Here is a 23666-nt window from a genome sequence, read left to right on the forward strand (position 1 = left end):
CTTTAGAATGAATTATAAATCAGTAAACATAAGCCATTTTTTTCCCAGAGGGTTTGTAGATGAAAAAGAATCACTGATACCACACAGCCTCAGCAGCAGCCACAGTTTGCCAGAGCACCAGTTTAGTTTGCCCAGGCAAGCAGCTACTGATTGATTTGTTGGCATGCTGGAAAAGATCAACAGGTAAATCGTAAAAGGTTTAGTGTAGTGTGAAAACTCTTCAATATTAATAATTTGCTGTAGTTCCAGTGTAGCCATTACAATGGCACCAAGCCTGAGAAAAAAAGCCAAAAAATTTTAAAACTCTGTTCATGCAACTCTGAAATACCAGCACACAAAACACGAGTGTGCAATGTGCCTTGAGCCACAGCAACTAAACTCTTCTAACACTGCAGAAATAATACACTGACAAAACAAGAAATATAGGTGGTTCTTGCCAACAAAAATTAAAATCCATTCATGACTTTTTGCTTTTCTATGTACCCAGAGTGCACGAAACTTTGTATTTCACAGTGTGTTCAGGAAAAAAAAAAAAAATTACTTTTTTTTTCGAAGTATATGTGTACATCTTCACCAGCTTGAATGTACTGTTAGCTATTGCAAAGCACATGTGACTAAGTTTGCATTCATGTCAGTATTGTTCTACTGGTTCTAATAGGATTTTTCCTCTTTTAATATTGCACCATACATTGTAACTTTATAAATTTTTCACCATACTGAATTAGCTTTAAATGTGTTGCTACTTTTTAGTTTCCTAGCAGCTGTAAAATAGCTATTTTGTGTTTATTTGATATAGAATTGTAAAAACTGCATTTATTTATACAGAGGCATTTATAATACTTATTTTACAAATGTTCTTATATTCTGAATAAATTTCTAATGCTGTTTCTTTGCCTTTGGAGATGTTTTACCATAACTTGTCATCTTATTGTTGAATAGGGCTACCTACAAGTATTCTAGACACAGAGGTACCTCATCTCCAAGGTAAGTTACTGAGGGAGATGTGGTGTGACATTGTCAGGAAAATTCCCGTTACAGAGCCATGAAAAGTTTGTGACGTATTAGTACTTCCCCAAAACCTCTACAGCTTCAATGAACACTCTACAGAAACAAAAGGGCACATGTGAAACTGTTTCCACACATCCAGTTCTTTTAATAAGTTATATAGACCAAAAAAAAACCAACCCGAAAACCTCCATCTTTCATAAATACTCTAAAAGCACTGACTGAAACTCACATACTTCCTTTCTTCAGTACATCCAACACCTTTTTATTTTCTTTTTCTTTCCATTGTGTTGAATGGGCTCCTCATCCACATTTGCAACTGACCTTAAAAAATAATACTTCTTTTCCTGGTATTATGTATAATCACTGCTGCTGATTGGCTTAAGACAACACCTAAATCTTTCACCTTTCTGCAGTGAAAGAATAACCTCTACCAGCAGCACAGGCTTTACGTTTCACAATGACCCGCAGTCCTTATATTCATACTTCAGTAAGTTTATTTATAAAGTGATTTAATTTTACAGAGAAAATATAGAAGAAAATGTCAACTTAGTCATAGTCTCTTAAATGGTGTGCTTCAGTTTTTGAATCAATTCATAACAAAATCACAATCATTAGTACAGCAGATGTTACAGGTAGTTACAGATTTTACTTAATACAATTGAAGGGTTGACTAATGCAAACTTTCTTCAAAAGAACATAATGGAAATTTAATAAAATCTGTAATGATTTTAACCCTATTAGCTGTACATACTTTCTACTTAATTAGCACTGATGTGCCATTTACATACAAGTGAGGAAAACAATCAAGTTCTTGAGCTTTAAACAAAGAGGAGGAAGACATAACCCTTCATGCATGAGCCATATAATAAAACACTGTCTCCCTGTTTTCTGCCAGGCATGCAATGCTGCCCTGAAAAATGTTACTTTTTGGAAACAATACCCAAGTCACCGGGATCCTGCATTATTACACCAGAAGTAATGGACAAGCCCCCACCTTCTTCTACAGAGTCTTGTTTCACTTTTTAATTTTAAAAGTGCCTTGCAAATGCAGCTAAACTGCTCCTCAGGGATGAAGCACAACTTCCACATACTGCAGTGCCTTGCAGACATCCTTACTGAAGGATCCTGTTGCAAGTATAGGCATGAGAAGTATTTGCTGAGAGCTCTTGATCATGCAGTTTTGCATATTTTTTCTGCATAACAAAACTATGTACCCAACCAGTAAGATACAAATGGTTAATTTCCATAGTTCAGTAATTTTGATCAAACATGCTTAAAAATAATTGCCAAGTTTTTTTTCTCACAGCAGGAAGTGTGTTGTATTCTTAAGTGGATCTGTATTCTTAAAAAGCTACAAATGCCTTTTTTAAAAATGATTAATGCTCCATGAGCTGTAATCATTTTCCTAAAGGCACTGAACTGTAACCCATACTGGAAACAAGAAGCCAGTTCTTCTGATCAACAGTATAAATGCTTAAAAATGACAAAATACTCCATTTTCAGTAAAATTCTTAGGTCTATTCCAATTTAAACATTCTGTATTCTGTGAAATGTTAGTAATTACTTAAAAGAAAGCTTTCTTTTTTTTCCTGCAAGAACTGAAAGAGGACTTGAAGACACTTTGACTTCCCAGAAGCATCTCAGAGCTTAAAGATAAGGGCTTCTGTAAAGCTGAATCTGTATAAAAAGTTAAGTCTCACTTAATATTTTCAATGAAAATACAAGTTAAAACCCAAGCATTTAATTTTAAAGTACTACTTCTAATCTGGAATCTCTTATGACCTTGAATATTGCCATTGTAATTGTTAGCTATGTAGTCTTCCTTTTAAGTTCATAACCTATATGAGAAAATGAAATGCACACACAGCACAAATCCTACAGTATCTATCAGTGCTTACATACAAGATTAGGAACAGTGCAAATACTAGCATTTAGCCTACTTTCATTCTTGAACTACACTATTGCTATAAATGCATAAGAACAAAAACGTATTATGGAAGAATAGTGACATTTCCAAGTCTAATTTACTGTAAAAGCACCTTCAGTTTGTAGAAATTTACCATATCTTAAATAATTTTGGTTGTTTCAAAAGCTAAAATACTGTAATAACAAAAACAATTTGAAATTATGAAGTCATGTATAAGCACCAGATTATTTAACATTTACAGTGCAAGAATTAAAATTGGTTTATTTACAGAAATTAAATCATCAAGGAGACTATTCTACCAATTCTCAATAATTATGAGCTTCCTAGCATATTTAAGAGTATAACCTTCTAACTTAAAACACGAAGGCACCTGACTTTACATCTGGAAGAAAAACCTGTTGCTCAGAATTTATAAAAAAAACCCCAGGTATCTGAGGATTAAGCAGCCCACTGACCCCACATCTGGGTAGCCAGTCACCCATGGAGCAGCAGTGCTGTCTTGCACCACAGGATATCAGAGCTTGGATTTTTAATGTAGACTCTTGCTCTTCACACCAGAATGACATGAGTGCAAAAGCAAATCTACTACAGCAAGTAAAGGCTGGAAAAAATAACTTATTTGAAACTGCAATCTGAGACCAAGTATGTTAGAAATAGTCAGACCCAAAGCCTGCCTTATTTTCAAAAGAACGGTTACATCTGTAATGGCCACAGGTAGAACAAGGTAAAACACAGTGTATTGTTCTCAAATCACCAAATTAATTCAGGAAGGTTGGAGCACAGCACAGAAGCCTGGAACAGAGAATAGGCCCAAAATTTTATTAGAAACTATATGGAAATTTGGTCTAAAGAATTTACATTGCGTTAAAAAAAATTACTTTGATTGTGCAATAAATAAAGCTATTTCCCCTCTTCTTCCCATAACCACTGCTGCCAGACTTCAAACCATGTAAGACACAGCTACTTCCAAAAGCTGGATGATGGATGTACATCAAGGAGTTGAAGTTAGTAGCATTTCAGCACAGAACATATGTCACTCAAATGGGCAGGACACTCTTCAGTCTGAGGTCAAAGTACAGAGCATTCTGTGAAGGAGAGATGGTAAAAACCTCATGCTAAAGCAGGAAGTTCATGTAGTACTAGGAAACTGCAAAGTAATACTAGATTCCCAGCACCACACATCGGTAGGTTTGTTTGTTAAAAGTTTGTTTATTTCACAAGTTCTTTAGTTTCAAGAACACTGACTGACCATTCATAATCTTAATAACCCCTTACACACAAGCATTCTCAAACTGACTTATCTGTTTTTCAAGTATCTTCATACCAGCTCTTGAGTCTGAATGCAAACAGTTACTTGTTTCTCTGTGTCTGGCTCCCATAAAGTAAAAACTCACAGAACTAAAGCCTAGATCTCACTTGCTATTTCTTCACTGTTTTACGGAAGATAATGTAAACAGTACTTCTAAACTTAGAAATACGATTATAAAAGGATGGTGAAATAACACAAAGAAAGTAAACAAAATGTTCACAGTGCAGGGCATGGTGGAACCCATGGGGTAGATCGCATGCCTCCACACTTACGCAGTTTTAGAAAACTTACTGAGAAAGCAGAAAGCAATGCTACTACAAGAAACAGTACCCTTATACAAAGAAGTAAGTTATTGCATATTTATCACATTTATTTGCAACTCACATTAAGGCTAGATTTACTAAAATCATGACATGTATAGGCCCCACTTTGGGTTGCTTAAGGAAGCAACCAGTGTCTCTTATAGTGAACCAACCTTTCACTTAGAAAAAAAAATGACACAGTAAACAGAGGGCAGCCAGCATCTCCTACTCATAGGACATGCTTCCATTATTTTGAAGACTTCCTCTTGTCTGGGACAGAATTTCCCAAACACGACAGATGCTCCAAGTTCACTGTTCATCAACATCCCCATTATTTCACAGAGCATTAAATGAACTATAACTAATTTATCTGAAAACTCAACTTATTTATAAAAAGATTTCCACAGCCAGGTATTTAATTATGCCATAGGAGAGTCCTGTCAACTCCACAGGCAGTAGCAGCCTCAGGATATGAATACAAACTTCTGCCTCACCATGAGTAAAGGCACTTTTGCTGGGAAATCATCTAAAGAAGCACTAAAGGAGTATCTAAAGATCAGTTTTCACCTGAAGCTGAATAACATAACCTCCTCCAGCATTATCACACCTTCTCAATTACTGTTCTGTATCATTTACTGCTTTGAACGGCCTTTGGATACTTTAAAACAAAACAAAACAAACAAAACACAAATGTGAGTCAAAGCTAGATTGAGCTATTTCACAATTTGGTTTTGAAAAACAAGGCCCTCAGAATTCTTGTCCTCTAGAAGGAGGAAATGCTGTAGTCCCTTTCTCCTATTGACTGACACAGAAGTTGAGCACAAACATGGCCAAAATTATTACAGCATTAGAGTTCCAAATCACCTGGTGCTAGGGCAGGTGAATAAACCAGGAGAAAGTTCTAAAGCTATTTCTGAGGAAAAGCACTAGGTAACAGATCAGGTAGGGTAGGTGAAGTAGGGTGGTTGAAGGAAGACCAGGATTTTGGTTTTGGATGATGCATGAGTTGCATAAAAACTCAGTGCATGAGCATACACTACAAGGGTGTAGTTCATTCAACCTATGAAGTTACCAATAAATCACCTCTATTCTAGAGAAAAGTCCATTCTTAAATCTGGGACATGCTTGCTATGACAAGCTGCTGTGACAGATTATTTCAGTGCATTTCTATCAATTGCAAAGCACGTGCTCAAAATCCATTAACTTGAAGATGATGTTAACAGTTCATCACCTCAACTCTCACTGTTTTTTTGTTCCTCCCCTCCACTCCCACCCCATCTCTGATGTTTTTCCCAAGAAAGCACTGTAGCTGAAATTGACTGAAGCCAGATCATTTAAATGCTAACTGCAAGTGCAATTCAATACTACTGGATATATACAGAGCAGATACACTACACAAGAGATCTGAGGACAACAGCACAGAATACAATACTGAACACGCTTGAAATAGTTATTGGAAGCCTGATTAAGCTGTTCAGTGTCACACAATGCCTCTATTATCCATGCACCTGCCCTCCTCCTCAGCAAGATCTACAGAGGCTTATTTACATTCAGTATAAATTCTACACAAGTAACCTCTCACAGACAAAGTTTCAGCTTTTCTTCTTTTGAAAGCAGCCGCAACTAGGGTAACGCAGAACTTTGTAACTTCTTCTCACAAAGCTGGGGACAGTGCACAAGAGCTGGACACTTTGAAGGGCTAACTTCTACCCAGTTTGTGTATGATTACTGAAGACCAAGGAAGAGTAGGTACAAGAAGTCAACATGTTATAGATTTGACTCCAAGTACTAGTAATTGCCAGCCAACAGAAACTATCAGAGTAAAGGAGAGAAGGTATTTTGAGCAAGCATCAGTACAGAGAAACGATGACAGGCTGAGGCTAGGTTTGAAATGTGCAACTTGGTTTCAAAATCACTAGGACAGAGGAGTCCTCTGAGAATTAGTTTCATTGCCACTGCATAATATTGCAATTTACTACAAAATAATGACTAAAGTCCAATAATTTACATCTGAGCAGTTAGAAGTTCAGCAAGCTGGTATACTTCAACAGTTAAAAAAAAAAAAAAGTCAATGACATTCTACAAAACACACAGAAACTTAAAATAAAAAAAATTAAAAGAAAACCACCAAAAATGAAACACAAGTTAAATGAATGCCCTCTAATGCACAGCTAGGAACACATGAACTGAACATTGGAAAGGTACTTTTGTGGACAAAGGCTATACTGCATTTAAAGTGCAACACTTGACTATGCCACTCCCATATCGCAAAGAGAACAAACCCTTCCAAACCACCAGTCAGTCCCTGCATTGCATTTAAAAACAAATGAACAAAACAAAACAAAAAAACTCCTGAGAAAGAGTAAGGCTGGATAAGAAAACCCCTCAGTTGCAACAGGCAAGTCTGATTTATTCCTATTAAGTTTGCTGTCAGAGGTCAAAACTTTTCATTATGGCATCATGGTCAAACTTGAAACTCAAGAAAGCTCTTGATGAGAAAGCAAATTTGTAATGGCCATTGCATGCCATAGAATGTCCCTCTATGTGTTCTGGCAGTGGGTCTTCACTGGAGCAACACATCTCATATGCTGCTTCTGCTTAAAGAGAAAAAAAAATGAAACAAATTTTAAACAGGTAGTTATCAATAAAGATGTCAATAACAATACAAAGCCATACCTCAAACTTATATTCAACCAATATTTATATCAAAACCTGCATCTTTGGTCAAAAACAGAATATGATAACTCAAACAACATTTACAAGATATATAGTGGCTAGAATAAGTCTTAAAAGTGACTGCAATCGAAGAACACTTTCACTGGCCAGTTTTACCCACATAATAGTGTTCACAAGTCACTTTTTAATAAGGAGGAAAGACATATGACACTATTTTCTGAGCAGTAAGTAAAGAACTGTGTGCACTCTCCTGCAGCTTATTACTAGGAGGACTGAAAACCTTGAACCAATACTCAATTACCAGCATTCCATTGATTTAGATGCTATTTTCCTAAATCCGCTTTCAGTTACTTTTTACTCGTGGTATAATCAGATAGTCTTAATAATTAAGAAGAAGAACTGCAAAATCAACATGAAACACTGTATTTTTCATTTAAAAACCAAACCAAAACAAAAACAACCACTTGCCTGTGTCAAAGTTATCTTGCAGTCTTCTTGGATTAAGCTTTTTTTCACATTTCTGGTTAAGAGAACAACCACACATTACTCACTCAACAAAGAGACAGCATTCTATTCTTAGGGGTATAGTTTAAACATCAGCTAAATGGCAAACTGGATATATTTGCTTTGACACACCTCCTTGTGTGTGAATTATTTTACATTTAACTCAGCATGAATTCTGCCATGTTACTTTAGCATTCATGTTTCAATGCTACAAGTCTTCAGAACCATGAAACCTTTTTAACAGCCAACAAACCATTTTTAAAATGCAGGTCTTTGGGGGAAAATTTTGAGTGCTTTCTAACTTTTAAGATGAAAGGGTCTTGCACATGATGTTGTGCACACGCACAAGTCCACTCTTCAACTGGCTTGTCTCCAAAAAAGCTACAGGAATGTATTTGCAAACACGCTGCTACTGCCAACTAAATTAACATGCTTTAGAGACACAAACTTAGAACTTCCCTCTCAGGGAAGAGTTGTTTTAGCCCCAGGTATGCTGCTGTAAGTACACAAATACAGGAAAAAAAATCATGGCCCTTTGCACTCTGTGTGAATGAAGAGGTCCCTGGCCTTAAATTGTATCAGAACATTATCACTGGGACACAAAATATTTAAAATTTATAAGACTGACAATCATGAAAATGCAAATGAACTAGAAATGCAAAGTATTTAGAAAAGTAAAGAGCCTATCAAGTAACTACAGAGTATTAAGAGTTCCACTTGTTTCCATGAAGATCCTACAGGTTACCGTGGCAGTTTTTTAATATCCATACAAATATGTATGGGCAGTAAATTCTTTGACTTTTCATTCTACTCTCAGACTCAAACACAGTTACTCATTTCTTGCTACAGTGAGAATTTTACAGGATAAGAGTTTACAGTTTCTGTATGTTTACGTGAATAATAGAGCAATAACCACAAGCCAGAATGGGAATAATTTAGCTTACAGCCTGTAAATAAGAAAAACTAAAGCCTGGACAAGCCAGCTGAGCTGCATGGAGAACTGGGGCTCACTGCTGCACAAGACACAACAAAGTAGAACTGAAGAGCCATAAAGAACAGGACATCAAAAACATATTCTATTAAAATAAGGAAGTACAGGTCAGTGAGCCTCCTCCCAGCCAGTAGAACTGTGGGGGAAAATACAGTTAGTAAGGGAAAGGGGAAAGTAACAAGCCAAGAATACCATACTGGAATTTACAAACTGCTGTAGTTCTACTCTATGATTAAAAAATTATATGAGATTCTGGCGTCCAAGCCAAGCATGCATCTCAACATTTTTGCTAGAGTGAGGGGAAATAATAAGCATATGCATTACTCCTTTCTATCTAAGTGTTGCATAGCAAAACCCCATGATGCTTACAATACATCATACATGAATAATTAAGACACGTACTACATTGAGTTATTACTATACACTACAGTAGGCATGACAGGAACCTGGAAAGCTGCAGGATTGTGTACTGAAAAAATTGACGTATTTCCAACAGCTAAAATTACTTCCAAATGCAAACTTTGAAATTTAGTATGCCTGTCTACAGATGTATATGCACACAAGGTAAGAAATGTCATATACCTACAAATACATATCAAATACACTTTTGATAGATATGCACTCCATATTCTTTCAGCAGGACATTGCCCTGGAGGTCTGTGAGGCATTACTGGCATTAACAAGACAGCTACTGCACATTTCTTACCAAGGTATGGTTTTGCTTAACTGCTTGACTGTGGACTCCATTTGTTCGCTTCTTTTGGCTAGAAGTGTCTTGATTTTGCTTTCTACCATTGTTCCTCAAGCTCTGATTCTGCCAATAAGTCCAAAGTGAAGAGAGAAAAGGGTTTAAATGGCACCATTGAATATCTTTGCACTGACACTTCATAATTACTAGCTACAACTTCCCTCCAAATAACTTCAAAACATGTAAAGAGTTTCTTTTGTAGACAAACTGAAGCACACTGAAATTAACCAAACATACGCTCAAGTTACAGAGTCATCAGCAGTTACTCAGTCTCTCTTGCACTATTAAGAGAATTATTAGACAATAAATTTAGTTCAGTGAGTTCCCATGCACCCATATGTACTAGGGGTACCCAAAATACTTCAAAACAGTGCACATAAGACACCAAAAAAGCAAGTAGTAATTACTATCTACACCTGAAACAACGCAACTAGTACCTGATACCCACTACCTCTAATGTGAGAATTTCCAAGAGTATCTCCCCCATCCTATGTTTCCGTTTTTGCATTTTGCAGTGGTAAAATTCACTAAGTTCATCCTAGAGAGGAACCCTTATGAACAAAGACATCTGTTTTAAATAGTCCAGATGCATGTTTGCCTAAGAAACAACCTACCTTTATTTTCAGAACTTCAGACACCTCAGGATTATTATATGGCTTCTGTGGCTGTTTTGGTTTGTGGGTACACTGCTCTCCTGAAAAGCCATCTGTAAACACCTGCTGACTACAGCGAAGTTTGGATCTAGTACAGGAGAACAAAGAGTTTACAACACAACTTCACACTCACTGATAGCAGAAGACAAACATAGAAGAATTTTCTGATTTTTGAGAACAATCTGGAAGACAAGTTTAAGTAACCTAGTATGGAAACTACTAATGCTCACTGCACTTACCCAACTTTATTTTGCCTGCTGGTAGAAAACCTGTGTTCTCCATAGACAATAGGCCAGGTCCACATTAGCATTTGTCCTGCTGTTCTCGGTATTAGTGCTGACCTGACATAAATTATTGGAGCTTTCTCTTAGGGACTAGAGGTTTTAAAGTTTGCTCTACCACTTTTCACTCAGCTGAATCTAAAGCTAGCAGCACCTGCTCCTCTTCTGATGCCCACAGCTTTTGTCTAGATAGCTACTTCTGACAGTACTTTACAGTTCTAGTTTAGAAAGTCCTATTTTTTCCGCTGTGGAAGTGCCAAAAGCATTGAACTTGAAACAGTGAAACTTGTTTTAGCTTCTGGGTTTTTTTGATTCCCATAAACGAGACTCAAGAAATCACCTCAGTTTTGACACCTGTGCATAACAACATTAATTAAAGTTCTCATCCTATTAACAGACCTAGGACGTAAGCCTGCATTTTTTTTTTTTTATTAACCCATTCTATTACAGGAACATGAATTCTTAGGAGAAAGGACAAGCAGCTCTGTATGACCAATGTTTTATAGAAAGGATATAGAGGTGTTAAACTGACCTGGTTCTTACCTAGCTTTTTCCAAGTTGGGCTTACAGGATGTGCTCCCTGCAGATGAAAAACCATTGTCACTATCCGAGGAATCTCCATTCCTTCGGGAAATCCATTCCCTCAATGGTCTGGGAGCAAGAGTACAACAAGATCTACTTACTAAAACAAATCCAAAGAATTAAAGTTGTCTGAAAGACCCTGACCTAGCACTTGCTTCATTTCAAACATACCTGATGAAGGGAATTGCCATAAAAAATTTGTTAGGTGCCAAACCCAGCTTGGACTTCGGGGTCATGTCATTTCTGTGGCACGGTAATTTGTCAATGGAAAACCACTCAATATTCTAGAAAAGGAAGAAATAAAATAAAAATACATGCTATTGTAGCCTTACAGAATGTTACAAATGTGTATCAGCCACAACTATTTCCCTTAATTACAAAATTACCACAGAAGACTTAAATTAATGGGCTATAACAGCGTTTTCCACAAAAGGTTAATTAACAATGGGGTCATTCTTCTGATTGCCACTACAGAGTAGCAGATGTTACAGCACACACTCATTGCAAGACATCACACCTAAATTATGAAAGGCATTAATCAGCAACTAAATTCTGTGTGAGAGAATTTAGAACATTCTTACTATTTTTACTTAAAATGCCATCAATTCTAGAACACCTACTAGTTCAAAAATTATCACAAAAAAAGGTATTTACTTTGGGAGTAAGTTTCAGGTTTTGTTATAAAAGAAAAATGCATTGGTAAAGGATAGGATCTGTGTTACACTTTATACACTACAGTTTTAACTATTAAAACTGTATACTTTGCACACTGGGGAAGGAAATCAGAAATTTTGACTACAGTCTGACTTACAGTAGAAGAACCCACAAGTGACTTCCTATTGCAGAATCTAACCCCAAAACCCCAGGTCCAGATAAGATGCATGTTATGAAAATAAGTTACAAACTGAACAAATTTTCTGTGTGTTTCTACAGGGAATACAAAAACAACATGCCCAGTTGTATTAGATCAGGTGAAGACAACACTTCAAAACCCTACCTTTACAAGACCTCTTCATCATTCCCACACAGATGATCACTGTTCCACAAAGGGTGATATTCACTGTATTTTTTGAAAAACCCTCACATTTCATCTTTGTTTTTGAAAAAAGGTCTCTATGCAAGAAATTAAGTCCTGTCCAATTAACTGCAAGTTCTTTTTCCTATTTAAAAAGATGGACGCCCTGTTCAGTGGAATCATCCACACGGAATTGTAGGGAGAGCTGTTTTAAACTGAATTGCCATGCAACAAAAATATTCCAACTTCAAAGGTTATAGATACTGGACCAAAGTTTCCAGCAAATCTACTATCCGAACCTTTGCCTTTTCCTTTCACAATATGTTTTAAAGGCCTTAAGGTATACAAACCATCCAAAACAGTTCTCATTTTTTGTCCCCTTACCAACCTCCTCCTAAAATATACTCTTCCTTAAATATGGACAGTATTAGCTATGAAAGAGAAAACATAATTCTTATTTTCTCCTTCTCATATTACACCTTGAGAACATATAGTTACAGGAATAATATGAAATGATTAACACATATACCACGTACAAGAAAAGAAGGGGAGAATTATAGTTTGACAGCATGCTCTGATGTTGTTCTCATGATGAATGGAGATATTAGACAAATGGTCAGGTATCAGTCTTTGCAGTTTAACTGCAAGAAGCTGTCATGACTCGACAGTGCAGAGATGCCACTGGCATCTAGTATTTTAGGTATTCATTGTGCTTGGCAGTTTAATTACTTTACAGGCTGTTGGCTTTAAAAATCAAGTTCCATGAGGTTCCTACAGATTAAAAAGGGATAACACATACCCGAATTTCCCTTCTAGTTTTGGGGTTGAATTTTGTGTTCTTGGGAACTCCTGGAATGATGTACAGCCGTGCTAACTGATCATTAATTCGCAGCTCAATGTAGTCTTCTTTGCAGATATAATCTTTTATGTCAAAGCCAGTTTCTTCAAACACCTGAAAAGCACATAAATGAAATTAGTGTGTATGTATTCAGAATTTCACAACCTATTATCATAAGGGAAGGAATGACTGGTTTTCGCATATATCCATGAAATGCGCTGGAAAAAACAAGCCTTTGCACAAAGATGTGCGCTCAAAAATAGAAAAAATATGTAAGATCCTATGTGCTTCATATTTCTCTAAGACAGTAGACCTGGAATGAAAGTTGAAACAACTGTATTACATCTTCATATAGCAATTTATTAATATTTATGGGGAGTTCTCTGGCTACTACTCCATGCTGCTGGATGCATGGAAATCCTATTCACAACAAAAACTAGTATTTGGGAAGTAAAGACATCTTCAAATTCTGTCTAGGTTTACTTGCACCTCGATTTTTCCTCTTTTTCACAATCCTTCTGCTTTAAGAACCTTTTACCGCCAGTATATAATCCTGCATGGTCAGTTCCTCTAAAGGAAAAAAAAAAGAAATAAAAAAGAAAAGAAAAAAATGTGTCTAGTAATCACGAGATTATTAGAAAGACAATGATATTTTGAAAGAACATCTTGTTTCAGTATTTTACGGCCTTGTAGTGAAGGATCATAGATTCACAGAATAGTTTCAAGGGGCCTTAAAAGATCATCTAGTCCAACCCCCTGCCTCAGGCAGGCACATTTTTCAGATCATGTTGCTCAAAGCCTTACTCAAAATAGTTACTTTAGACAACATTTATAATACAAAAAGAATAATTTCAAACACACCTGACAGCTTAAATCAGATCATGTCTCTAAGCTTTCTAACAAAATACTCATTTTTAGAAACTTCTTTGTCTTCAAAATCTCCACAGGACACACAACTACTCAGAAAACATGCAGGATTGATACCACCATGCAAAATGTTTCTGCCCAGACAGTGGAATACGCATGTGAACACGCACTCATAGAATTGGGTATTAACTCCAGGGCTGCTAAGCCCCACTGTCAACAGTCCAGAGGCAGAAAGTCCTCAGTTGAACTTTTAAAAAAGTAGGTTTAGAATTAAAAATAGGAACAGGAACTTCAGTAAAACCTCTTCTCAACCCCCATCCAGATAACTCCATATAAAACGAGAATAGCAGACAATACTAAAAATATGTTATGGAAAATACCAATTTAAATATTGGTATCAGCAAAATGTTTCTAAGTTCCATTTTTGATAATGCAGAGAATAGTAAGGACAAATAAGAAAAAGACAAGAAGCATTTAATACAAAGCAAATAATTGATCAGTTAACTCTTTAAATTAGCACTCCCTTCCCCTCTTACACAAAAACAAAAAGCAAGCCATCTTCCCATCTAACTACATGAAGAACGCCAAAATTTTGAGGAAAAACAAACAAAAAAACTTACCACACTCTGTTTCAATTAAGACAGACTTTTTCTCTATACTTACTCTTACTTCCAACACCACTATTTTCCCTTCCTAAATGATATTTCTAGATGATATAAGTGAATTCATTGAAAAACTTCTTTTAACAAGAGAATCATCTATTTAGTATGGTTTAGTTCTTATCAACTTTTGAAATACTACTGAACTGCGTAGGCACTGAAAAGTGAAGACCTCTTCAATCAGATCTCACACAGGTGCAGGTTATGGTTTTACATATGTGCTGACTTCAGTGAAAGCAGTTAAAAGATTTACTTCAGATATTATAGACATCCTTATTCCTGGCCACACATAAGCCTTGAAGAATATGTCAGTTTATCCACAGGGGCAATCAAACTTAATGGAAGGAAGGTCACAGGTGCAACAATGCTGTTCACCAGTGACATCTAAATCAATTTTTCAAATGAAAAATACTACCAAAAGATTTTTTTTTCCCAATATAACTGCACCCATTTTATTGCTTTTGCTAGCATAACTTGAAGTAAAGAGGAAGACATACTTTGTGTCACTCCTTCCTGAAGCAGTTATGCCTAGTCCCTCTTTGACACATATATTTAGAACAAGAAAAATCCATAATTTCCTAGATACTGATTCAGTCCAACTGTAAAGAACACTAAATGCATAATAATACTTTCCCTCACCTTAATGTTCTCTCTCAAAAACTCTGGATGTATTATGACAAATAAACACTGAGTTTGTACCAGTAATATTCTTTTACAGGGCAATTTTAATATGCAGTTTCACTACATATCTAGGTCTCCAAGAGTAATAAATACCACAGATTATTTTATTTTTCAGATTTTACTTGCCACATACATTGATTCTTGTTCCTGCATCACTGAAAAATAGAAAAGCAAAGTTCTTCACAATTTTTACATAAAATTCTACAATATCCAACTTAACTCCTTATCCTGTTTACGCAGCCCAGTGTACACAGGCTAAATTCCCATCCTTTTACCTTTTTACAGTTATGGTAACCCTTGAAATTTATATTCCAAAAGCCACGAGGACGTAAGATTTCCCCAGCAACACAAATAATACTTAGAAGTAAATTCACAGCTCAGCAGAGAATCTTAAAAATAGTACTCAATTCACTTAGCACATTAGTGAAAACCAATTTGAAACACAAAACCTCAACCCTGATTATCAGTCTGGAACTCAGAAAAGCACCAAAAAGTACAGCAGAAGATGACTGCAGGAATATTTATTTACTTGATTGCAATAAAGGATTCCTAAGTAAAATATTTTCTCATCTAACACATATATCCTGATCTCAGCAAGATTTCACTTCTTTACCTTAAATTTAAAGGAATTATATATATCTTACCTCTCTAGCGGCACAGTCATGAGGAGCCTCTTCTTTATTTACTTTGCCTTTTGGAAATCCCCAGCCAGACTTTGCTAAATAGCCCTGAACCAAAAGAACCTACAAAATACAATGGAATGCAAATGTCAAACACACCGTTGTTCTCAGAAATTTCCCTCCACCACCCCCTGCTTCTCCAAAAGGATACTTTAGCCTGAGAAAATGAACTCATTGGGTTCGTTGTGTTTTAGCATGAACTGAGAAAATTTTTTAAGGGATTCTGGAACTCAGAATTAAAAAAGAGAAGGAATACCAGCAGAAGTGTGTTTACTGTCTCACATATTTCTGTACAGAGTTAATAGCATTAAGTAACTGTCAGATCTTTGTAAAACTGACAATGAATCTAAATTTCTCTAGAAGAAAAACGCAAACAACCAAAAAATTACTTCTGCCAGCATATGCCACCCTTCCCTCTAGTGCCTCACAACCATTTCCAGACTCACGTTTTCAAGTGTCTCATCAAGAATAATTGCACCATAGGTTGGTACTCCCATTTTGTATTCTTTCCACTCATCTAAAACCTTCTGTACATCTTCACCTTGAGGCAGTAAAAAAGGGCAGTGATTGAAGAGTACAGCAAGATGCTAAGGAAGATAAATGTTTAGCATCCGGTTCCAAATCACACAAAGACTCAAAACTTAGAATAAACACATTCCCTCCCCTAAGTGCTTTTAAGATATATTCTCTAGGAAGTAAAGAAAAACTATTATGAATAATTCAGTACTAAACACAGCCAGAAAACATCAAGTAATTTGACAATTCCAATGCAAGCCAAAACAGATAGATAGATAGATATAGATAGATAGATAGATACATAGATACATACATACATACATACATACATACATACATAGATAAAAGGAGAAAAGATGACACAAGGATGCTTGTTTGAAGGACAGTCTCCTCTAATTTAAAAAAGATTAGTATCCACACAACAGTTATTCTGAATATATATTACTCTTAAGCACATTTTCTTCATTTTGAAGTGAGCAAGACAGACAAAAATCTTGTGCTTGAAATAAGTGGGGATAATCTTTTCCCACAATCATTTGTTAGGATTATGGTACAGAATCTGTACTTCAGTATTTACTATGCAAAAAAAAAAAAAAAAAAAATTGTAATGGCATCAAATTACAGAAATCTGAATTCTAATGTACTTCACCAAAACTCATGCAGAGAAAACATGAACAATGTTTATATTAAACTCTAAAATGTTGAGAGCAGATCTACAAGTCCTTAATAGAAGTATTAATGTTACATATTATATATGTGATTACTACTATAAAAATATTATAATACTGATAAAAAAGGAGAGTACTTAGAAATATGACACCGCAGCAGAATTAATATTTCTGGCAAATGTGAGCTAGAAAGAGGCAGATATAAGGAACACATAACATCTCATACACTGTGTTTTTTCTGCACTGCTTATAGTGCAGAAATTAGTAGAAGAATTTTGTTGGTCTGAAAAATATGTTAATAATTAAAAACATGCATAAAATTATTAAAAAGTAACTGCATAATATCAGCCAACAGAATATGACCATATTTTTACAGTTTGTTGTCAAAATAAAAGCTTCGGTGTTTCAAAGTAAATCTATACTATCAAACAGATAAGTAAGTTATGTAGTGAAACCATACATATTATCCTGAAAGTCAAAAGCAATATTCCAAAACCCATATGAAAAACATATGCAAAAACATTAAAACTAAAGCCCTTGCTAGATGAAAGCCACAAACTTTTCTATAATTTCTAAATAGTGTACATTCCAGCAGCCACTGCAAGCAATGAAAAAAGCAGGGAACAACCACATGAATTCAGTAAAGATGCATCCTCTCCCCTATGAAAAGAAACTTCCAAAAAATACAAACCACTGCCCATGGGAGAGCACATACCACCTTCAGCTACGTTAACATCTGTGTTGCTATTTACTTAAAATCAATTAAACCAAGGAGTTCAATTTGAAGAGCTCCAACAGCTCATTACTGAAAATCTACCTGGCATGCCAAAGTGCAACTATGAGGAAAAATCCTCAAAAATTAGAAACTGGTTCTTAGCAGTCTGAGAGATATCTCTTTTGGGTGCTACAAAATTATGGAAGCAATGAACAGGTGAGATCACATACCTAGTAATACTAACTTTTAATCACCAACACATGAACCGATGATTTTCTTCTATGAAACATTGTTAACAACATTCAGTTCACACTTTACCACTGAGACAGAAAACAATCACAGTAATAAAAAGGATATCAGCTTTAGCAAAGTCTCTTATCCCACACTGAGGTAATCCTGGTGTGTTTTGCATGTAGAAATCCAAATAAAACCAATGGGCCAGTTCAATCTGAAAACACACTCTGATTGCATTGTCTCTCTCTTCACTTGGAATGTGCAAAATAAATCGGCTGCCAGAAAAGAAAGAAGAGTAAGATTAGCCAAAAATACTGATTTAAATGAAGCTAACAACAAAACCACATTGCAATAGTAGAATTCCTGATCCATTAGCAGATACCAACAGACCAACAAATCCGCCTGTTGTTCCGTAGGGACAGCAAAATGTTTTCACAAAGTAAAATACAACTTCTGAAGTCAAGAAGGAAGATGGATTATGATGTTCTTTCAGAAACACCAATTACAATAAACTAAGTAAATTAACTGTTGTGAAAACAGGGAGGGTGAGGACAACATGCATAAATGCCCCTACTACAGAAATGAAAGCACTTTTACAAGTCTAGTAAGGAACATCTCCAAACTCTGATAAGAGATTTCAACACATTTTTTCAGAACAGAAGTTTTACTAATTTATTTAGATTTTAAAATTCAATACAATCCTACTAATTTCCTCAGTCTGAAACAGAACATGGACAATTGGTTTCTTTTTCAAGTCACGTTATGCTTTACCCCAGACACTCACAAATACAGTTTGTTTATTTGTATTGAAACTACAACCTTCTTCTTAGAAATTGGAGGTCATACACTCCATTGAACTTAAATCATCTGACAGAGATCTTTTACATTCAACTCCTGAGTGCCACCAGCTAAATTCCAGAAGTGCGAATCATTGCTAGAGCTGGAAATATTTAAGACATCTTTACTTAAAATCTGACAGGTATAAATTGTTACAGGATGTCAAAATTTGCACTGTGGTCAAAGAGGCAGAAGGTCACTCGTGCAGGCACACACCTGACACCGTTGCTGTCTCCACTTCCGTTTTCTTAGGTGTGTGCCTGTATATTTTTTTATTCTGATTTCCCCCTACTGAGATAAAGTTGCTGGAAAGAACATTCCCACACCCCCTTATCAGTCAGTGGCAAAGTTTGGTTCTCACCACCAACTCCCTTATGGGTTTGTGTCCTTGGATTTCTGAACTTCCTTACTATTCCATTTTCACACTATAAAAGGTCCTTGAACAGACAGCATTAAAGAACATTATAGGCCTGAAAGAGCCTGTGTGAACCTCACAAAGTTCAATAGGGCCAAGTGCAAGGTCCTGCAGCTAGGTCAGGATAATCCCAAGCATAAATACAGCCTGGATGGAGAGAAGCCCGTGGGAAAAAGGACTAAGGGGTGTTGGTGGTGAGAATCTGGACCTGAGCTGGCCATGTGTGCTCACAGACAGTTCTTTGGATCAAAAGCAGAATAGGTAGCAGGCTGAGGGAGGGAACTCTCCCCCTCCACTCTGCTCTTTTGAGACCCCACCTGCAGAGCTGTGTGCAGCTCTGTGGTCCCAACACAGGGAGGATGGGGACCTGCTGGAGTGAGTCCAGAGGAGAACCATGAAGATGATCAGAGGAGTGGGACACTTTTCCTAAAAAGTCAGGCTGAGAGTTGAGGTTGTTCAGTCTGGAGAGGAGAAGGTTCTAGGGAGACATTATAGCACCTTCAATTACCTAGAGAGGGGCTATAAGAAACATGGAGAGGGGCTTTGTAAAAAGGCATAGAGTGACAGGACAAAAGGGAGTGGCTTTAAAGAGGTCAGGTTCAGACATTATGAAAAAATTCTTTACTATTAGGGTGGTGAGACACTGGAACAGGTTGTTCAGAGAAGTTTGGGATGTCCCATTCCTGGAAGTGTTCAAGGTCAGGTTGGAAAGGGCCCTGAGCAACCTGACCTGGAAGGTGTCCCTGCTCACAATAGGGAGCTTGGGACTAGATCATCTCTAAGGTCTCTTTCAACCCAAACCAGTCTATGATTCTTTCTTACAAAAATAACCGTATTCACTTCAACAACTGTATTTTCGCACTTCCCAATTTTCAACTGGCAATACCACCCCCAACTGCTCATTTCTTCTGAAGGCTCCATTTTGAGTGCTGAGAAAACACCCTTACATACAAGGCTTCTGTAGATAAAATGTAAAACAAAATGTAAAAAAAATGTTAAAAAGTCTATTTTAACTCATGCTACTGCAGATGGACTTAAATCTAAAGATTCAACATATAGCAGTACCAAAGAGGAATAAGAATGTGCCAAGCATTAGGCTTAGAGGAACAAGGGCAAAGCCAATTAAAATGCTACTTATTAATCAAAAAGTTAACTTTTAAGTTATGTGGAGTGACTGAAGTGGTAACAACAGGCATCTCCAGATTGTACTGGGTGCAGGTGCCCAGGTGCTGCACTGAGGCACACGCTGAGGGGCACAGCTGAAGGCAGCGACCAGGATGCTGGAAGTGTACTTAGGAAAGGACAAAAATGCCAGACGGGCAAAGGAAGGAAAAAAAAGGAGCATGAAACAGCAGTGCAAACACTGAATTTGGAGAAGAGGGAGAGGAGGTGTTCCGTGGCAGAGAAGCTGTCCACTCTGTAGCCATGGTGGTAACTGGCAAGCAATATTCCTGTCTCATCCTGAGACACAAGCTTTCTACCCTGTCTTCTCCCTCATCTTATTGAAGAGAGGGAGTGAATGGCTGGGTGTACCTCTGGCTACTAAGCAAGATTAACCAACCACAGTCCTGAAATCATATGACAGAGCAACAGCACTTGTTTATAAGAGAAAGTATCAAGAGGCCCCAAAACCTAAATTAAATCTCTGCACTTCCATTTCTTTATTCAGCAAAAAACAATTCAGCAGCAATAAGACAATGTGACATAAAAATTACAGGGGTACTTGTGATGTGTTAGTTAACAATACTCAGTAACTGAGTAGGAAAAATTGCTTGGCTCTTTCTGCCAAAATTTCCACTAATATCATATATAGAGAATGTGGGAAATTACAGCTATTTTTATAACTCATTTCTAGACAACCACTTGACTACACTCATACAATTATAAGACAAAACACCATTTCAAAGCTAGAAGATGACAGCAGCTCAAAGAAACACAGTAAGACAGTAGGACTGACCCTATCACAATGTAAAATCCAAATACTTTATTACACTAGTGACACTAAGAGGCTGTATCAGTCTTGTAAACATTATAATTCCTCTCTGGATTTTCTGAAAAGTCTCAAACGCCACTTCATAGTGGGAGGGATCTAAAAGGCATGTTCCATCTCTGTGCAAGGAACCTAAAGAAGACGCAATGAAAACACAAACATGGTTCAGAGGTCAGAGAGAGAATTTAAAGAAAGAACTAGAGAATTTAAGATTTACTTGCATATCACAAACTCTGACTCTTGCATTAGACACGTGGAAAACAACACTGAGCAGAGCAGTTCTACCTTCCTGTGGTATTCTTGCTCCTAAACATTTTCACTCATTTGAAACCAGTAATTACAGTAAGTGGACTATCCTTTGTCTCTAGTAACCTTTCCCTCTTGTATGTAAAAATATAATGTAATGGCCAGTCTTTGCGAACGAAGAACCGCGGAAGGTCTTTACACCTTCCAGCCTGCGCACTGGATTTTTTTTTTTAGGTGAGACACAGTGTGCGTGGAACTGAGCCCACCCTTTAATCCTAAGGTTCGTGTGCCGGGGCCAAGCGAGCTTGGACGGTGGCAGCGAGGTCCTCAGGACGTAGATGGGTTGCCTTACAGGGTTAACGAGCTCCATCTGCTCGGGAAGTGGCCCCGACCGGGAATCGAACCCGGGCCTCGGCGGTGACAGCGCCGCGTCCTTAACCTCTAGACCACCAAAGGGCTCCTTCCCTCTTGTATGTAAATACTTCAGGAAGGGTCTCTGATGATTTCGTGCCAAATACCAGATCCAGTCTGGGGCATCACATTCTTGGGGATGATGGATAAACTAAAAGTCTGAAAGGCCAATCCACAAACGATCAGAGCTTAAGACTACAAGAGGGTAGTCTTTCTGAGAAAAGAGAACCCACGATTAATGAAAATTCAAGAGCAAAGCCCTGAGAACAAGGTGACTATTCCACCCTGAAAGTACCGACAAGCGGGAGAGGGCAATTCCAGACCGACGGGTATTCCTTTTCCTCCGCTGGCACATCCCATTCCTGCAGAGGTAAACGAGCTGGAGGGACTCCCTGCCAGCCATTCCAAACGGATCCCGGAGTGGCGGGTGCCCCCCATTCCATGCCCACCGCCTCACCCCAAACCCCGCTCCTGGCTCCGCTTCACCCCCGCAGCTTCACCTCCTCCGCCCCGGCACCGCAGCAATACCCCCCAGACAATGTTCTGCCACTTACCCCGCACTACCGGCTCCCAGCCCGCCACTCGGGTCCGGGGGGTGCCGCGGGCAGCCTTCCCGCCCTCCCAGGACAGATCCCCTCGGGAAGGCGGAGCCTCGGGCACGGGGGGAGCGGGGAGAGCCCCTTCCTTCCGCTTCCCGGCCGCTGGGGGACGGCCCGAGCCGCCCCTTCCAGCGCCTCGCCCCGCACCCCCGCGGCGCTCCGAGCATCCCGAGTATCCCAAACATCTCGGGCCCCCCGCCCCGCCGGGGGAGCCGCCCGGGGAAAGGCGTCCACCGTGTCCTCCAGGAACACCGGCTCCACAAGCCCCGGAAGCGCCCCCCGCGCGCACGACCGCACCTGCATAGGTCGTCCAGGACGCTGCTGGGGATGTCGGCCCGTTTGGTCTCCATGGGGAATCGCGGCTCATCCCGAAGCGGCGGAGCCCAGAACGCAGGGACGCGGCGGGGGCGGGGCCACGCTGGGAAGGGGGGGAGACGGTGGAACGACAGCGGCCCCGGCCAATCACCGCGCGGCACCGGCGGAGCGGCGGCCAATGGGGCGGAGCGCTCGGGGCCGACCGCAGCGCTCAGGTGATCGCGGGCGGCCAATGGGCGCCCCAGGGGGGCGGGGCCGCTGTGTGCGCGCCGGTTGCGCCGCGAGCGGGGGACGCGAAACAGAGGAATGGAAATAGAACGGTATGGAATACAGGGATAGAGAGGTAGGGGATAGAGGGATAGGGAATACAGGGATAGGGAATAGAGGGATAGCGAACAGCAGGTAGGGAATAGAGGGATAGGGGAGAGAGGAATAGGGAATAGAAGGGTAGGAGATAGTGGGTTAGGGAATACAGGGATAGAGAGCAGCAGGATAGGGGGTAGAGGGATAGGGAACAGAGGGAGAGGGGATAGAAGGATAGTGGATAGAGGGATGGGGATAGTGGCATAGGAGACAGAAGGGTAGGGAATAAAGGGATAGGGGATAGAGGACTAGGGAATAAAGGGACAGGGGATAGAGGACTAGGGAATAAAGGGATAGGAGATAGCAAGACAGGGGATAGCAGGTTAGGGAATACAGTGATAGGGAGTAGCAGGCTAGGGGACAGAAGGATAGCGAGATAGGAAATAGAGGGCTAGGGAATAGAGGGATAGGGCATAGAGGGATAGAGAATCATCATGGCTGGGCTTCGCGAATGAAGATTTGAAGGGATAGAGAATAGAAGGGTATGGAATAGAGGATTAGGAAATAGAAGGTTAGGGAACAACAGGATAGGGGGTAGTGGATATGGCCAAGGTCGAGGATCCTCCCCTTGTAGTCAGCCCTAGTGAGGCACATCTGGAGTGCTGTGTCCAGTTCTGGTCTCCTCAGGACCAGGGG

The 23666-nt window shown here is 38.7% G+C and overlaps 1 protein-coding gene across 6 annotated transcripts; it reads right to left on the bottom strand.

Annotated features, from left to right (window-relative positions):
- Nucleotides 1-1137: 1137 nt before the first annotated feature.
- Nucleotides 1138-22790, bottom strand: DCP2 (decapping mRNA 2). 6 transcript variants are annotated; one of them, XM_027878019.1, is made up of 12 exons: nt 22650-22790; nt 17978-18129; nt 16168-16295; nt 15686-15784; nt 12796-12948; nt 11153-11265; nt 10943-11050; nt 10358-10459; nt 10080-10206; nt 9424-9531; nt 7691-7742; nt 1138-7143 (listed from the first exon to the last, which is right to left on the bottom strand). In XM_027878019.1, exons 1-12 carry the CDS (start codon nt 22700-22702, stop codon nt 6977-6979), a joined length of 1362 nt encoding a protein of 453 aa, XP_027733820.1. In that variant the 5' UTR covers nt 22703-22790; the 3' UTR covers nt 1138-6976. The 6 variants fall into 6 exon arrangements, with proteins under 6 accessions (XP_027733820.1, XP_027733821.1, XP_027733825.1 ...); XM_027878020.1 differs by having other exon boundaries at nt 1138-7140; nt 22650-22789; XM_027878024.1 differs by lacking the exons at nt 17978-18129; nt 22650-22790 and adding exons at nt 17132-17188; nt 22077-22128 and having other exon boundaries at nt 16168-16262.
- Nucleotides 22791-23666: the final 876 nt, after the last annotated feature.

This window comes from Empidonax traillii, unplaced genomic scaffold (genome assembly GCF_003031625.1).
Source record: "Empidonax traillii isolate 1590-97213 ecotype Southwest subspecies unplaced genomic scaffold, ASM303162v1 scaffold37:size1818073, whole genome shotgun sequence".
Classification (NCBI taxonomy): Eukaryota; Metazoa; Chordata; class Aves; order Passeriformes; family Tyrannidae; genus Empidonax; species Empidonax traillii.

Coding starts and splice junctions, on each gene's coding strand:
- DCP2 (XM_027878019.1), bottom strand. CDS start 22,702: ATGGAGACCAAACGGGCCGACATCCCCAGCAGCGTCCTGGACGACCTA. Junction 16,296..17,977: donor AAGAGACTTTGCTAAAGCTG/ATATCCTTTTTA, acceptor ATCTTGCTGTAC/TCTTCAATCACTGCCCTTTT. Junction 7,144..7,690: donor GCAAGATAACTTTGACACAG/GCAAGTGGTTGT, acceptor TTTCTCTTTAAG/CAGAAGCAGCATATGAGATG.